Consider the following 18,931-nt stretch of genomic DNA (forward strand, 5'->3'; position numbering starts at 1 on the left):
AAACTTCACAGTTGAACATCACACTGATTCTTTCCCTAAGAAAGCTCTTGAAAGACTTAAACCCATGACATGCTTGCACAGAAGAAGCTATTTTACAGTAAATCCTACCGTAGGTTTCATATATTCATTAGTAATGCTTTTTTTTTCTCCTAAATTCTGCTTAGTCTGTGCTCATAGTCAAATGTGGAAGTCTGCCCCTGACACGGGAAGTCTCTTTAAAGCCACTTTAAACTTGCCAGCGCTCTAGGCTGAGGCAGCCCCCATTTTGCGGCAGCGTGCAGGCCAGCAACGCCTCCTCTATCTTTTACTAGCTGGGTTTTTTGTGATTACAATTTGTACTCCAAAGTTTTATTAACATACAACCCARAGCAATTTTTATTTGCTCTTCCAATTGACTTAAATGAGAATGGTGCCTAAACAAGGAGAAAAGACTAAGATTTGGCTAATAGGAGTTATTTGATGAGCAGTATGCTTATATACTAGAGACGGCCTACTATGACCTCTTAAAATTGTAATATGATTGGCATTTCTGAGGTATCCTGTTGAGAGTACCACTGTGGYATATATTCTTATCCTTGGTGGAACATTTAGTCCATAAAACAGCATTAACTCTACAAAGTCTTGAAGCTTCTTAACCAGAAAGGCTGGAGGTTTAAGAAAAATAGTATGCTATACGATAGAAATCAAGATATGCATGGTCATATGTCCCAAGGTGAATATTTTTTTCGTTCATTTTAAGAATGAATGTATAGATTTAAAAGAAAATTAATCAAATACAGAGCACCYGACACCCTTCTGTCTTTGCCCGTAATGATGGAAAGTCAAGTCTTCTGAAGGTTTAAAGATTGCCCAGTACACGCTTCTGCTTTCTTCCTGCCTCTGTCCAGGTTTAAGTCCTATGACTCCACCTTCTCCCAGGGCAGAAGATGTCCTGTTCCAAACCTGCAAGACCAGACTTTGGGTCTGAGGCAGGTTACCGTTTTCTCCAAAGTGCCATAAACATCACCTTGAAATACATCACAGGTGCTGCTGTCCTCCTGACACAGCTTTACACAGCATTAGCTATCTATTCAGAGGATTAGCCTGTGGAGCTGTGTGATATTTGGTGAAGATTTACAAGGCTGGAGTCAGAAATCAGTCTGGGACAGCTCATTTAAATGCTCGACTGTTGATTTTGAAGGTATCTCCATCAAAATTTGTTTATAAAAGAATCACTAAAGCAGAGACTTGGTGATTTTGACTTGATTAAAAGTGACCCGSAAGGCTATTTTTAGGCAAAAAATCAAGCAGTTTTCAAAATTGGTGCTGACTGCCCCACATAATCACAGCAAAAGGTGAAGTCAGCGGTTTCTGTTACTTTTTTTTCCCAGTTACAAGGCTATGTAGCCCCGAGCTACTCCAGGTTTCTGCCTTGTGGTCTATCCGGTATCAGAATCCTCCTGGCGCCTGTCACACAACTCCAGAGTCAATGCAAACTCCAGTTTCTCAATAGTGCACGTATTTCTAATTATTTCAATATCAGTTTTGCAAATTGGTTTGTAGGTTTTTCAGGAAAAAAATACCTCTGAAAATGAGACAGCACCACAATATCATGAAATGTAGACAAACCCTAAGGAGTCACTATTGCCTAGGACTCTCTCTCCCATGAAATGCATCATCTGTTGTTGGGCTCAGGCCTTCGTCTCCCATGGTGAGCGTGCTGAGGGGTGAGCTGCAGAGTYGTCTTCCTCCTGTGCACTTCCTCTGACCCAAGAAGTCTTTTTATTGTTCTTACTTGCAGATGTTCCGCTTCCAGTGYATCCCTGGAGTGTTTCTTTCAGCCCCTGCTCAATCTTACTAAGAAGTTTTTACATATCTAAATTTTCCTTTCCATTATTCAATCAAGTAGTAATACCTTCCATGTGTCTGTTAGCTGTAGGCTGTTCTGTATCCCACTTGCTGTCTCCAGTCCCCAGGACAGTGCTTTCACTGGAATTTCCCATCATGAGCTCCAGCTTACAACTTAGCCAGTAATGAGGTGAATTGTCCTTTTAAGTCAGCGTATGCAATCCTGACTCCACTGACATTAATGGCAAAATCCCCATCACAGGCAGCTAGGATTTCAGCTCTTCCTCTCAGTACAGCCAAGTAAGAGCTCAGCCTCCATGCTCTCAGTGGCTTCCTAACATTTCTTCCATGGACTCAGCCCCTGAAACAGGCAGTATTTACCACCCGGCTCAGTGGTTGAGTTTCCCAGCAAAGCCTTAGGGTGCTGGGCAAAGCTACCTATGATGCTTCCTGCACACCACGGCTTCTTCTTGCTACTGTAGAGAGGCACTTGGTACTGAGCTCTCTCTAATCCTGGCACTTAGGGTATTTTGTTGCTCCTGTTTCTTACTTTCTTTTCCCAGGGACAATTTTATCTATACAGATTTCTAATTTTATCTGTAGAAGTTTCCTGTGCTGGCAGGATGACAGAACTTGAATGGAGCAGGGTTTGTATGGTGGCCTTCTGGAGCTGGGTAAAGAGAGAGATGAGTGGGCCCTATCATTTTCATTTTCGCCCCTTTCAGTCTTATGTTTAAGACAAAATGAAAGCTTGTGGCTGCACTAAGCACTTGAAATGCCAGCAACAGGGATTACCAGGCCTATAGCTGGTGTTTTATAAGAAGACCTCCTCTCATTTCAGGGGCTCAGTGGAACTATGTGTTTTGGAGTGCCCTGCTGTATGATATATACTTGTGTTYCCAGGGCAAAAGCAAGAAAAATCAGTGAATTCAGACTGCTAGAATATAGGCAATRATCTCGGGAAAGAGGCTAGGCTGATTAGCAACTTTTTAAAGTTATTGTTAAGATGCTTCTAATGAGATTAGTATCTGAATTTCTTAATCATTTTGACAATCCGCTACTAGGTTATAATTTTTCAAAAAGAAAAATCTTACCTAGGGATCAGCAGGTTGACAGAAACTGTCACTTATTCAGATTTAATATTTACAGGGATCTTGTCATGTTCCTGATATCATACAGCATRTATTTGTACCCAAGTGGCACCGTTAGTATTAAATTCCCACACACTAAGTGTTGTCTCTACATACACGTGAATGCACACCTTGTGTCCAAGCATTCACTGTCACCCCAGAGAAGCARACTGAAGGTAGGAGCCAGGAAAGTGAGCGGTTTTTAAAATTATAGGCTTTATGGTGTATTTCTTTAAGCTATCAAACTGTTTTAATTGCTTAAAGAATGCTRTATCAGTGTTCACTATAATTTACAAGTTGACATATATGCAGCATCTTTTGGACTATTAAAACTGCTCATTATGAACATACAGAAATAAAGACAAAATAGATATATGTATCTTCACTATCTGACAGTGACTTAAGAAACTGGTGGTGTAAACCCCAGTAAAGCTGTCTAAAGAGAATTTTAAGATTGCAGAAAAACACATTTATAAATTAGGAAGTGCAATAATTCAGCTTCTTTTCAGCATGCACAGAAGAAACCACTTTAATCAAAAGATCACATACTGCTTTTCCCAAGAAGCTACTGCATTTATACCAGTAGAGGAGTTACTTCCTATTCTCTAGTTTCTTTTCTATATCCATATATTGCAAAAGCATATTGGTAGCATGCACGCATTTCCTAGCCATGAAACCTTGCTGAGTCCCCTCGTGAGAAAGGCATACTCTTTGAGAGCCGYGTTTCATCCAAGTCTAACAGAGTTTCCTATGACAAGGAGATTGGTTTGAGCTGGAACGGGGGYCACTCATTTCTTTTTCATGTTCCTTCTAGCCAGCCTAAAAGCACGTCATTTCAGACAACCAGAGTGTCCACTAGACCAAGCTGGATGCAAATTAGCAACATTTAGACCTAAACAGCATGATTCAAAGGCATATGCTGCTAGGCATAGACTTCATTATCATGTTAACCTCTGATAACTGCTAAGTGAACAGCAGAGCCCAGGGAACAAGGAGCGCTGCCTAGGCAATAATAAAAATTGTCCCTATCTGATAATGTAGAACCTAAAATCCATGAGAATAATGAAAACCTCTGCTAAATGTCTGCCCTCCCGCAGCACGCAGCGGTGAGCGATACCCTTGCAAGCTGCTCTCTCAGGCAGAGAACCTGAGACCTCCTTCCTGATTYGGGCCATAGCACATGTTTTAGGCAGCCAGGGATTTCGTCAAATTAACCTGCTTGTTCAAATTAGAAGGTAGAGAGCGCGAAGGAAAGGATATCCAAAAGGGAACTCAAGCAGCTGGTTTGAAAGCTTTGGCCACTTATTTAAATATGCAGTCTAAGCTAAYGCAGGCCTCCAGTGCTTTCAAATAGCTCTTTAACATGCTCTGGGAACACCCGTCTCTAATTGTGCTTAATAAATAAATAAATAAATAAAAAAGCAAGGTGGAAGAAAGAGAGYTTAGATTACTTTGGGTCCCTCTTTTTAATTGTCTCTGGCTTCTCCTGTCAGTTGCTGCCATGGATAGGAATATCCAAAGGAYATACCTTCAGAGGCCAAGCAGCAGCCGAGGGTCTTTAAAGGCCTGTCCTGTGGCCCAAAATTGCTCCCAACGATTTAAAAAGGAACAGAATTAGAACTGTAGGTTTGCAAGTTTGAACTGGGAACAGAAACAACAACAACAAAAAATCCTACAGAGAAAGGGGGATTAGAAAATTTAATTGAAATACATGGAACTTTAGCTGCCACTCTGAAATACTGTTGGATGGAAAAGGCTTGCAGTGAGGCTGGTATTCCTTTCAGCATCTAGCATTTATGAGTGCTGATTCATTATCTCTTTATTTTTTTTTAACATCAGTTCAGCTTTTCACTCTGGCATTGCACTTCCTGTCACACGGATGCCTAACTTTAGGATTGCATCTGCAAATCAAAAAATCGCATGTGGTGAGTTAGGGATAGAAAGGTAAAGTCTTAAAACTAGGACGCTGCATAGATGCTAAGGTGGCCTAAATCAAGTTCTCAGCTCTAAAAGCTGTGTCCTTGCATCACCACCCTTGCRTTGGGACAACGATCACAAATTTTGCACTGTTATCATATAGCAGCTCATGCACTGGAGTTAGTCCGTGGCTTGGAGACTAAAGTGTGCCTGCAAACCCATTAATGAAGAGCTGCCTGCACATACAGGGCCTGCCTGGAGTAAGTTCACTGCTGCTTGTGAAGTGCTCTCACAACAACATGACATGAGGGCGCACAGGAGTGCCTAGATTAATGATGAACAAAAAATTACCTCCTGGAAAGCCAGACACTGCTTCCCAAAACTTAGCTTCCAAAAGACTTTTACATCACCCACTCATATTTGTTGCTCCAGGATGTTTTCCCTATGTGCTACCTCTTTTGCTCTTTCTTTTTCTCTTTCTCTCTCTTTCTCTCTCTTCTTCTTTCTTTTCCCCATCTAATACTTAGATTAAGGCTATGAAGCTCTATTAATATTCTGCATTCTCAACTTGTTTCCTGTTTTTCCTGTCCATGCTTTTTGAGGCAATATTTCCCTTTCAGAGGGCAGCCTTGTTGTAAACAGCATGTGCCACTCCTGTTGGCTTAGATGCTTTTAAATAAACCATTTCTGCATTCTAATTGCTTCCTGGCAGTTTCCAGAAGAACCTCTTTACATCTCGCTGTTCCGTTAATCTGTCACCTCCTTCACACCTGTTCAGGCTTTTCTAACAATCCCAGTAAATTCCCAAGGCAGATGGCTGGGAATCAAGAATTAAATTGCAGCTAATTTCTGAGGGCAAGGCGAATGATCTGCTGCTGGGAGCATGCATCCAGCAAGGAGGCAAAGGGCTCGACTCTCTTCCTGATCGGCAGTTTTCCCACACAGCCCTTCCCAAATGGGTTTTCAGCCTTTCTCAGTTCACCTGTCCACTGCAAACATTGGATTTACCCATTCGTCAGCGCTGGGTAGGGATGGCAGAGGGATCGCTGCAGCTTTTTTGGGCCACATGACAGTTCCTGATCAGCCAAAGCTTGGCCAAGGGCCAAAGGCTTTCTCTGTGTTACAGCTCTGCCTCTCCAGTGAGTGCAATGGTGGCTGCGTGGGTGCGGCTCGCTTGAAAAATCTGGTATTTCTACGGGGATTTAGAGAAAAAAACAAATCTCGATTCGCAAGGAAGTTCTATTTCTCAGTCAGACTGTGTGCTGAGAAAGCCTTGATTTATGGCAACCGAATAAAAAAGATATTCTCCCCTTAAAAAGATCTACAAAAGCACTGCACAGTTCATCCCAGGGTACCTTCTTGCTGCTGAATGCTGTTGTCAGAAGTGGACAGGAAGACACTTTATTATTATTTACTATTTGAAGACAGCCTTATAAAGCCAGATGTGTGCATCATGATTACGGAGAGAACAGGCAGTCATCTCCCCAGGGACTCAGCGCCACTGACCATGTGCAGTGCCAAGGTGATGGGCTGAAGGGATGCTCATTTCTGGGCAGGATAAAGCTCGGCCTTGCTTGCATATGACATCATGCAAAAAGAAACAAAAAATTCTGCGTGGGCTGTTCTCCCAAGATGGATTTCTGGGTTTGCTGGTTTCCATAAAGCACTTATTTAATAAGATGTTCCAAATCAATTAAAAAACCCAAACAAACAATTCAAAGTTGACGTCGGAAATGCGACCATTTTATCTCGAAAATTATTTCTGCTGGATCTTTCAATCTGAGTAGATCCTGAGTTTGTACTGGCTATGCTAGGATGGAAAGGGACTCTGAAAAGTAATAGGATCCCTGATTCTAGACAGCTGACAGAAAGTACAGTCTAGAACCATACAAGTAGGAGTCCTCATCTTCATTTTCGTTATCACAAACCACCCTAAAGCCAGTTGTAGAGCCATGTTGGGGTAGGATGCTAGGCTGCATGCCTGTAGGCTATGGACGAAGGGCTTCTCTCCTCCATCCCCATGTAGTGTTGAGAGAGAGGGGAAAGGCTGTAGATGCCACATAGCTAGTGCTGGAGATTCTCTTACACTCAAAACTTCTCTTCCTTCATCTCCTCCTTGCTAGCAGCCCCTTCATCCCTGATGTCCTGGATGGGCTGGATGGAGCCTCAACAGTGGTGGGATGACATCTCACAATCTGCAAGTGATGCTGGTAGTCAGGCAGAAGGACTGTAGGACAATCCTCCTCCACCTTCATGGAGCGTGTGGGACTCCATCAAGACTGTTAGATACAATCCACTTTTCCCTCCCTGCAGCAGTCGTTCGGGCAAGGGAAAATAGCACTGCATAAAGAATCTGGCTGTAACACTCAGCAATGGAAAGGGCCAGGCAAACTGCATGCAAGAATTCAAGAATTTTATCCATTTTTTTCTTTTTAAGCATTTTCTCTTAAAAACGTACATTGAAATGTGCTCCTTCTTTAAATTATTTAAAGAAAAAAAAAAGATTGGCAAATCTAGCTCAACACAATCTGAGTTGAGCTGGGTTTTTTTGTTCATTTGTTTTTTAAGTACCACACCCAAAAGCTGAAATAAGCCCTTAGTAAGTAATTCTTCATATTGCTACCATTTTGCAATGTGAAGGCGGGTAGCAAGCTACGCTTCCTGCTGTACTTTTCTCCTCATTTTTGTTTATTGTCCCTTTTCCTCTAGCTCAAGCGTGCTTTGTCCTGCGATGCCTTGTCTGAAATGTAGCTTGTGTTTTCACTTGGCAAAGTGCAGCTTGTGCTCCTTTTAGCATCTATGTGGCAACTAACGTGAGGTGCAAACCAAGATAAGACAAGACATTTGGAGGTTTTTTGCACATGTTACGTTGAGATAAAGAGCGGGGAGGCAGAAGGGAGATTTACAGTGTCCGCTGACCTGCTAACACACATTAAAACCAGTTATCTCCACGTCATGAGGATTTCTTTTTTCACTTATCCTGAACTAGCCAACATGTAGTAATACAGCATTTTTGGTTTTCCTCTTGAAAGCAAGGCTCCCTGGTTTCAGGAGAGGAATTCTCTCTTCTGTTCGTTATCTGGGAGGTTATGTCACCAGCAGTGGCCCAGAAGAATGTGCACTGAGGCATCTTTTAAAATCCCATAAGAGTGTTTGCTTTGAGGCGCTGGACTAAAACTAGACAGAAATGTGCTCTGACTGTGGTAATTTTCTGTTATAACCTGTGGATTTTTGATAGCTCACAGAGAACACTAATAAATTCACTCATAAGAAGCTCCTCTGAGTGACAAGCTATATTATTTTTACTTTGCCTTGGCTGTATTCTTGTCATTTCATTCTTATGTGCTCTTCAGAACAAAAACTAGATCAAATCTGCTTGCTTTTAAGATAATTTCCAAAGAATACAAATTGGGTTTCAGTGTTGTTTGGGAACAACTCATTATAGCAGATTGTGCAATTACTAGTAAAGCAAACAGAAATCACCTTGCTAATCAACAGGGAATACAGATGGAAAAAACAATTAAAGTAATCATAAGCCATCAATATTTACTTCACACAGCAAGTTTTTAATTGTCACTTAAAGACAATCCATCACAAGGGCATAATTTAATTCAATTTAATTTTTAACGAGGAATAGCGAGATCGCTTTAAATTGTTCATCTCAAACTCAAAGATTATTAGCTGTTTTTTTTTTAACTCATCTGGCAGTGAAGTGTTCTAAGGAGAAATCTTAGAGCAGGCACTTTCCAGGAAACTGTCTTGGAAAACGCCAGGTCTGTATTTCTTAAACATTCAGTGAAATGACGGTGCATTTAATGACTGAACATCCGTGAGCCGCTCTCAAACACGCAGATAGGAAGTTTGGAAGCAGACAGTCGCTCGATGGGGAATACAGATCTCTAAGTACAAACTCAGCAGCTCCAGGCAAACCGCAGAAACATGTTCGGTTATCTCCATTCACAAAAGGCTACAGCTTACGCTTCCACAAGAGCATTTACAAAATCCTGCCTCTTGGACTTGGTGATGAGCTCATTTGAGAAGTCTGGTCACAAAATCTGTCGCTGAGCTTGGCTTGAACTATTTTGCAGATAAGATCTACTGCTCAACCTGTTGTGAGCCACCTGCCTCCACAGTGGCAGAACAGCCTCTCTGGGAAAAGGGATGAAAGAAGCTATTTTTCTCATTAGTAACTTGGCTAGAGAGAACTGAGGGRAAAGGGGGTGTATCTGGGCAAAAATTGTGAACTGGCTCATCTTCCCATCGCTGCTACACTTTTGGGCCCACTACTGAAGATGACTAGCAGGGAAAGAGGATGCAGGATGTTTAAGAAGCAATCGTTTAAGAAAATGTCTTTCCTCAGTTAGCATGCCTTAGAAAGATGTGATAACCTGTAAAAGAGTTTGTGGAGAAACCCTGCCCTCCCTGGATCTCCAAAACCAGTAGATGACAATCAGTTTCCTTTAAGCCTGGATTTGAACTAACTTTTGGTCAGTTGAACCCCAAAGCTGCAATAGGGATGATGGATTTATGATAGTGGACTTTGTAAAGAGATGACATTGGTGCCTGCTTAAGAGGATTTTTCTGTGTACGCTGCAGGCAACGAAACTTGACTTCAACTTTTTTTCTGAGCATTACAAATGAGTTGGGGCAATTACATCCCTCTCCTGAGAGCTCTGTCACAACAGTTTCTCCAAGACATTGGTCTCTCCCCACCACGTACAAGGTACAATCAGCTAGCGAAGAAGCTGTCAATGACAACACCTCCAGCATTTGAATGATGCCAAGCTCCAGACTGATGCCTTTTCTGAACTGACCACCGCAAAGGAATAATCCACCTGCTGTCAGCAGAGACTGGGACATAGCTTAGAATTAATTGGCCCAAGCTCAAACTAGATAAGYKCAAAATAATATTTRTAGGTCAGAGGAAACGATTGAAAGSAAYATCAGACACGACACCAGCCTGCACAAACGGTGGAGTTTATCTGCTACTTGTTTAAATATCCAACTGTCTCTGCCTATCACCATCCATGCCTGATTGAGAACAGTTTTCATAAACATTCATTTTGAATTCCATACACCTTCGTCGCAGGCCAGGTTCATACTCATCTTTTAATCTGCTTTGTGTGAAGAGGTTTTGACTGCATGAATGCTCAGCAAATACCTGTTCTTTGTGAAAATATTTGCCTGGGCATCCTAGCACAGGGGCTTGCGCATAAACACCATTCCTGGTGGTGACACTGATGTCTGTCTAAACTTCAGATGTACTACAGTCTCTGTTTTTTCCTCATTGAAGATAACTGTGGACTTATAGTCCCCATCACTCCAGTTCATGTGCATAGAGAAGCTACGCAGTAGCGTAGACGTGAATTACTTTTAGCAGCACAGTTGCTATTTGCTGGGAGATGACTTGTTGTACCCATATACATTAATGCTTTTTGTTCAGAGTACCCAATACTTCAGCAGTCATCTAATGGCATCTTTCCCACGTACCCTAWGTCAAAATGAGTCTGTACTTTGTGGTTTGATTATTCCTTGTTTCCTTCCTCCCTTCCTCCCAAAGAAATCTGCTGTAATGTTGTTGATAGGACTTTATTATATTGCAATATGTTTAAAAGCCCTCTCTGACTTTTCTGCTATGCTAGCACACTTGTTTGAGATGCACAGAGGCCCATTATCAGAGATCATCCTTTAGGGATTCTACTTCTAGCAAAAATAGCTTTCGGTTTGTGGATTACTGTGTGTTTTGATGTCCAGGCTATGCAAGCCAGAATTTTCTTTAGTAATCCACAATTAYGAGATGGAGCCTTTGCTATTCCACAGGCTCAAATCAGTGTAAAGGTCTTTCAAAGAGCAGGGTAAGTAAGAAAGAAAAAATTCAACAGCAGTATGCTTATATTCCCTCTGTATTCACTTCTTATTTAGAATTAAAGAATGCTGGAAAATTTTGAGTGAGTTTTATGAATTATTCACAGCAGAAAAAGGATTCTGAGTTGCATTTATACAATGAGAAAACACAGATGATAGATGGTTTCACATGTCCAATGAAAAATCAGCCATCGCAGCTTGAATTTTGAATACCAATACCAAACTGCTAATGAATAATTTGCAGATCAGGAATTTTTAAGTGAATAATTTTAAACAAATAAATTTGAGAAAATCATACAAGTGGTTCATCTGGTTCTTTTGGAGCATCTAATTCACCCATTCATTCCCTTTTGCATTTCAGTTGCAATGATTTGGTTCTCAAAGAACAGAAAAGAAAATGTAAATTAAAGTAAGAAATGTGCTGCAGATATGATAGTATGTTGCTCTGCCAATCCAAAGTGGCAGTGTTTGTGAGCAATAGGGTAGGAGAAGAGCATCTGTTAAACCTGCTAAAAATATAGTACAGGRTTCTCGTAATCCACATTGGAAAATGATTCCGAAGAACATAAAGGGGCAAGGGGTAAAGCTTTATTAATTGGGAACATCAAAGAACAAGATATTTCCTAAAGTCAATTAATTAACTAAAACAACTCAAGGGTGAGGCAATTTCTGCCTAGCTTAGGGAACCTGCAAAAACAACATTTGAAGGTGTGCTAATAAAACAGACGGTCTGGGTCAGTAAGAAGGCACTGGGATGGGTTTACCAGGGAGATGGAGAGTCTCAGGGACCTGCGGTCCTTTTCCCCCACTAACACTGTCTTAGGCCGTATGGGCTGTGGATCTGCGGCGGGGGATGCACATCCTTTTTCCCCAGTCTGCCTGTGGCTGGTGCTACAATCTGACATTACACTCATAAACCCTATCATTATAAGGCAAATCTGTACATAACTTTCTGGGTTACATATTGGCTTTGCATTCTTAAGTAGCTCCACTTCCAAGGGAGCTTTTTGCATGGAGGGCAGGATTTAGCTCAGTTTCTGTTTTACTCCCTTTGGTATTAATTAAATGTCATACCATAATATATGTATTTATAACAACTGTGGAACTCACTCGAAATTGTTAAYACTGAAGCAGAGCAGAGCTTGAATTCTTTCAATGAATACACTCTGCAAACTGTTGCTCCTGCCAAGAAGACCCTCTATTTATAGTTGTGACAATATTCAGCCCTCATCCAGCACTCCTCGTCTTCAGAAGCTCATTATGGACATTAACTACAGTACCAAAACCCCAGGAGCCTACATAATATTGTAGGTGATTCTTATTAGCCCCATTTTACAGATGGAGAAAACAAGAAAGAAAAGCTGTGTCACTCGACCTAAACCACAGTAAGCATAGTTTTCTGAGCTGGACTATAACTTAGGAACCACTGGTTTCCAATTTTGTGGTTAGATAATTAAACTAGGCCTTCTTCTCCTATTGAAGTTAATCTGTGAAAAATGAGTGCCTTCCCTTTAAGACATTTCCAAGCATGTATGTGAAGAAGAATTTATGACCTCCAATTTATGCAAGGAACTTCCTTTTTATAAATCAATTTATTAAAGCTCTGGAGAAGTTTCCACAGGCTCTGATCCAGCAGTGCACTTAGACATGTCCATAACTTCAAACAAGTAAATTGTCCCATTGAAGTGCTTTTCTGGATTGGGGCCAAAGAAAGTGCAGTTTCTCCCTTGAGTCAAGGTTCAGATGCAAAATGGGGAAAAAATAATTCATCAAAAGTTTAATAAGTTCCAGTCATAGCAGAGCCCTGCCAGCCTTCCACACTAATACCTCAAGCAAATAAGAAATGGCCTCAAGGAGATAATTGCCTCCCATATTGATACATTATGAAGATAYATTAAATCTCACCTGGAGGATGTAGTGTGGCTTTTCATGAATCGAACAGACTCCCCACCTAGGCCTTGTGAAATTTCAAATTTGATGTGCTAATCTTCTTTTCTGCACGGGTGTCTAAAGCGCACACAAATTTGGAGGAGAAACGTCTGGAAGCAGCAACACTCTTGGGGCATGAGCTTCCTTTTATTCAACTATTATTTAATTTTAGGGCTTATCCTTTCAGTAGAACTAAGCATTGCAATATTTCAAAGACTTGGAGCATTCTGTAAAGTTTCATAGTGGTGAAATCACTTTGGCAAGAAGACTATTCACACTTTCTTCTGGACTCCTTCACTTGTAAATACTTGGGAGATGGTACTGAACAAACTGTTATGCATCCCTGGCAGCCTTGCCAGGAAACTATGCCAAGGATAGCTTCTCTAATCTGCTGAAAGACTTGTGTGGCAAGGTCACGTGCAGAGCAGTCGGAGGTAACCAGACCTGCTGCTAGTCAGGAGTGTGGAATCAGACGTTAAATGCTAAAAGAAAGAGCAAATTCTTGTAGACAAAAACGGAACGTGGCTCAGATCAGCAGGGTAACACCTCTGCGTAATGATACAACGCTGTTTTCTGTACGCTGGCACACTGATTCCTGGGGATGCACAGTTACACACCAAGTCTGGCCATTTATTTTTAAGTTCACCTAAGGTTGTTACTCAGAAGCAGAGTGATAGCTGTCATTTTGCAAATGCAAAATTGTCAGACTTAACAGGACATTCTTGTATGTTATAGAATCTAACAYGAGAAACATAATWTTGCAGAATGATACTTACATCTACAATGAGAAAGTCMAGCCAGCACCAGGCATTGGTGAAATACTTCTTGAAGCCATAAGCCACCCATTTCAAAAGCATTTCCAAGACAAAGATGTACGTAAATATTTTGTCAGCATATTCCAACATGGTTTTTATATTTTTTCTATCTTCCAGGTAGATATCTTCAAAAGCCTGGAAGTACAAAAAATTGATTAAAAACTGTTCCGCTGAATTGTGTTGGAAAACAGTGCTGTATCGCAAGCCTGCAGCATTGCTTGACAGAACATCATGTACTGTATGATTTTCGATGGATTTTAATGTTACTATCAGAACAAGTGCACAGACATAAATAGGACTAAAACTAAAACTGGCCTATTGCAGCCTTGGCACTGCAATAAGGGCTTAACTTCAGGTATATTATTAACTTCAAGCTGATCATTAGTTAGGCCTTTTAGAGTGGAATTCATGCATTCGTGCATGTACACATGTAAATCAGGCCGTCYGAATGGTGTAGGTGGCTGAGCTCCAACTCCAGTAGATGGAGATCTGTTCAGCCTGGTCTCTGATAGACAGATGGTCAGCTAACTCCAGCCTTCACTGGCTCTACTGATGAGATGTCCTCTGAGGGTAATAGTAGCTCAGACACCTACAGCTGAGTTTGTGAACCTGTGGGCTGGCTGCTGCTCTGGAGGTCCCACACATAAACACCTAGTGCCATTTGATCTGCCTGAAGCTGTCCTGCCTCAGCTCCTGCTGGTTGTGCCACTCTTATGTGGACACCTCAGATGCCCCAGAGCATTGGCATATTTCCAAGAGCATCAAATGCTTGTCTTTAAGCAGCAGAATCCCACCCTTACATTTAGTCAAATGCATCTTATTGCTGGCGATGACAAATTGGGTTACTAACATGCTTAAGCCTGTTTTGTGGAGGACCAAAGTTCCCTGCCTTCTATTCAGCCATAACATTTCAGGTAGCTACAGATATCCACCTCAAGAAATGCTCATTATTATTCATTTACCAGAACAATCATGTTCTAAAGGTCAAGGTATCTATCTACCCATCTCACCTGTCTCGCTAAACTAATCTGCCCAGCATCATCAAAAGACATTCAGTATCTGTAACAAGTATGAGCAACTTAATAACTCCTTTAAAATATTTMAGATTTTAAACAATATGCCTACTAAAATAAAATACATAAAGTAGTTTCATAATTTAKCTTTCACTTTATAATGTACATATAATGTATACCAATTAAAATACAAGACCCTGATACCAAGTTTGCACACATATGAACCGGTTTGGACTCGCTAAGTCCAGCAATGGTTGTGGTCTGTTTCCCCAGCTACTCAAGTGACCGTTGTTACAAAAACTGCTTCCATGTTCTTGGCACTCGGATGACCGAGGTTTTGATATATTATTCTTGTCCCATAGTGTGACCTAGAGCACTTGGCAGCAAGAAAGCACAATATTATTTGAGAGGGTCTGCGCTAATCGTCTTAATTATCTGTATTTACATATTTCAAGATCTGTAACTACTTTCTGAGGAACTTCAGAAAGTTAACAAATACCCGGTGCTTGCAGATACAAGAAGTGCCTTACTTGTCACTCAACCAGTCACATTTGTCTTTTGCCTGCCAGGGAACAGTAATTAAGCTGACAAGAAAGCTTTGGCAGCCTGTACCAAAGCTTGTCCATTTGTCCCCACACTTTGGGGTGACGTTTTAGCTGCAACTCAGTCTCCTATCTTGCGCTCAAAAATGATATTTCAAGGGTGTGAAAGAGCTGTTGGAGAAAGCCACAGAAAACAATACACAGAGAGATTGGAGTTTATCACTTCTTGCAGGGGCTCACTCACTTTGTCAGATGACTTGCAGTACTTTGCAATTACCACAAAAATAACAACAAACCATTTAAAGTGATTTCCTCCTCCCCATCCCTGCTTTCCTCTCCCTATATATTCTGGTAACTTGTCAATGGTATTTGCTCTATTAAAAGAAAACTGTGAGTCAGGAAGCAGCTTAAATATGCTACCTGAATGCTTGAGGTAGACTGTATTTCTTCAAGAGCTACGGACTCTAAAAGACTAAACACACAAAAGACTAAACTTCAGTGGTTTGCATTTTCACATGGCAACAACTAATGAAATCTTTTCTATGGAAAATATCATTAAGAGCTATATCTGCTGCCTTGCTTTGTGTGTTAAAAAAGAGTTGAGCAGGACACCTGCAGCRTTATCCACAATTGCTATTAAAACAYAGCTTCTCAATTTGTATGTTGATAGTTCAAATGCAAAAGAAAAATCTTTACATCTTTTCCAGTAAGCTATAAACATATTTTGATGGGTTAACTTCTACATACAAATATATGCTGGCTTTAAACTTCCCTACGAACTTAGCATGTTACAGGGACGCAGCCAGATGAGCTCACATTTTGGAATACTTCACTTCAAACTAACAGAAACACATCAACAARTTAAAAAAAACTTTTGTGTTTCCCCCAGAATCTCCAATCAAAATACTGAGGCACAATACTGACATGTGAGAAAAGGCAGTAGAATTTACCCATACAGAGAATTGCACTAGCCGAGTTGAAAGACGTAAATGAATGCATGCAATGAAAAGTAAMTGAGATTTATATCTCAGCATCCAGAATTTAAAGCATTTTTAATTGCATATRTGAGGAAGTGTATTCATCTAAAGTGTATTATAGCAAGCGATGTGATCCCTTTCATATGTGTTAAAAAATTAACATGCTGATCCTCAAGCTGGTGCGAAAACCATCAGACTCCATCGATTTCGGCAAAGCAATGACAATTTTCAGCAGCCTACTATCTACCAAAGGTTTTTAGCCTCTTGCTTTTCATCATAAAATAAAAACCCCTGGGTAAAATTTCAGCCTATCCCTCATGGACATGAAGAATGATGCATTTCCTTTGTTTTTGTATCAACATTTACTTATTTCAGTCTTCTCATCTCCCTACAGATTTCTTCCTTAAACTGCATAAACCAAATACTTTTGAGTTTTCTCACAGTTCTTCTTTTATAGGCCACTGATAATTTTTGTTGCTTTCCTCTGGAGTTTCATCAATTAGCCCACATCTTTCTAAAAGTGCAATGCCCAGAGCTGAAGCCAGTGCTCCAGCTGAGGCCTCCTTGATGCCAACTGGAGTGGAAGAACATGACTGTTTATACAACTCAGTGGCTTGTTAGGTTTTAATGCTGTGGTATGAGGTAGTTTACTCCTGTTCTTTTTGTTGCGTGTTCTTTCTCCATCTCTTTTTAGTAAATCGTGCCTCTTTACCATACATCCTGCATCTTGCCTTTCWGCCCTTGATGATTCCTGACTAGAGGATGAATGCATATTTTGTAGATGGGTCTCCTCCTATATGTTTGAGACAGATTCATCCTTTTGGCAGAAGCTAATCCTGACGTCCACTTGCAACCTGTCTGAATGTGATACTGCCAGCAAACTTAGGAAGTGTACTTCTCACTCTTCACTGAGAATACCATCAGTGATCACCAGACCAAAGCCCAGAGAACTCTTGATACATCTCTTTGCTTTATGCCCAGCTGAAAACCTGGGAGAAAATCCACCAACTTCCGTGATGTTCCTAGCACARTGTAAATGACCCACATAAATGTGTGCGCGCTGGATCAGAGCTTTAAGCCTTAGATTGAAGTCCTTGACTGTTTTATCTAGGTGAGCATTGTGAGGAATAGTGGAGGGAAGAAAAGTTGAGGATGAAGCACTAGTGCAGTGCTCAGTGCTGAAAGCAGACTGCTTTCAGGCTGTGGAAGGAACAAGTTGGTCAGTCAGGCCAAATCTCAAAAACTGCCTGCCAGTTACCCTCACTGTGGAGAGCCCAGGGCTGATAATACAGAGAACATAATCCCAGTATGCAGTGGGGCCTCAGGAGGAAAGGACTGGTTATCAGAGTCATAGGCAATAACCAGCCAGCTCCATTCCTTTTCACTCTTATGGATGAAAGCAGGAGCTATCTATATGTGGATGCTACTATGATTTAAGCTAATGTTAATTAAAAGTGTGATAGTCAGCCATTAATTCTGTGGGTAGCACTCTGAGTCAGCATTCACTGCATCTTTTAAGATTTTGATTTACTGATTACCAAGTGGGTTAAAAAAAAAAGAGATATGTCACAGATCAAAAGACAAGTCTCCAGATGGGGACTGCCATAGAACAGTCGTGGGACACTGAAGTAGTAATTCTTGGCAGCTTCCTCACACCTTCCTTAAGGATCTGCTTTTAAAATGCTTTGCACATCATAATTTTATGTTATAACTCAAGAAGGTTCCCCATGATAGAGAAAAGATGGATAAAATCAAAAAAAAAAAAAAAAAAAGAGAAGATATGTCGCGGACATGCTTTGTTTTGAGAAATGAGCAGTAAGGACTTGTAAGGTGTGGCATGCAGCTACTCTGAGATTGCCTTCTCTTAGACCCAAGTCTGCTCTCAACTGACCAGGAAATCCTATTACACTTACCAGGGCTCCACTGCTCAGCAGGATCATGAATATGATGAAAGTTTCAAACCAGTTGTGTTCTACAATTCTGTAGCAGGTTTTCCGCAGCCTCCACCAAATTTTGCCTGGAAACTTCGATTTTGCCTGGAAACTTCGTTGTGTCCACTGAACAACATGGGAAGAATCGGACACAAACTGAAAAAAAAAAAAAGAAAAAAAAGAAAGAAAGAAAGAAAGAAAGAACTTGTTAAAAAAAGCCTATCTAAGGCTTAAAGCTGTAATAAATCCTCTAAACAAGATTTCCTGTAGGTGTGAGCTATTCTGTAGACACTTTCATCTCTTGTTTTTCTTTTCATTCTCTTCTGCTCTGCCTTCTGTTTCCCCCTTTCACTCCTCTATTTAAAAATACTCAAAATCACTTAAAATCTGCCCCAGTGGTTTCTCCTAATGATTTTTAATGACATATAAAATGCTGGCAATGAGTCACCAGCACCCCAGGTCAATTATASTGTGTTAGCTAAGCTCAGGCAACACAACTCAATGGGCCTAATGATTTTAGCAGGGTATTATCAATAGTCTCAGCATCCTTTTGAAAGTAGGAAAGACGTTTTCTTGTTTTTTCAGTACCACTAGAGTTAGTGATTAAGGTGGCAATTTGATGAAAGGGAGAAGAGGGGATGATGTGCTGCCACGCAGATGGGTCCAAAGTGCTGAAAGGATTCACATAGGAAGAGCAGGAGCAGACTTTGACCTTTTGTACTTTCATGAGCTTAAACAAGGCATTAGGGTTCAATTTAGAAAGGTACTTAGGTGGCTAAATCCCTTTTGATTTAAATGGAAATTTAGGTATCGAATCTCTCCATCCACAAGCTCGTTCCCCACTGGCATTTCATAGTACTTTCTGATCTCAGTGAAGTATTGCAATGATGAATACTCTGATAGCTAAATGGTGTAGTGGAAATGGGGACCACAAAAACATCTCTGATAGGCAAAACTATGACAACTCTTAGTCTTCTTAGAAACA

The 18,931-nt window shown here is 40.8% G+C and overlaps 1 protein-coding gene across 1 annotated transcript in view; it reads right to left on the minus strand.

Annotated features, from left to right (window-relative positions):
- Positions 1–18,931, minus strand: part of LOC146589295 (sodium channel protein type 5 subunit alpha-like) — a 213,214-nt gene that overhangs the window by 24,592 nt on the left and 169,691 nt on the right. The window contains 3 exon segments of the mRNA XM_085316462.1: positions 13,445–13,618; positions 17,929–18,033; positions 18,035–18,102. Coding sequence (XP_085172588.1) covers positions 13,445–13,618; positions 17,929–18,033; positions 18,035–18,102 — 347 coding nt within the window.

The sequence above is a fragment of the Rhea americana genome, unplaced genomic scaffold, assembly GCF_003343005.1.
Source record: "Rhea americana isolate MKP2758 unplaced genomic scaffold, rheAme1 scaffold_47, whole genome shotgun sequence".
NCBI lineage: Eukaryota > Metazoa > Chordata > Aves > Rheiformes > Rheidae > Rhea > Rhea americana.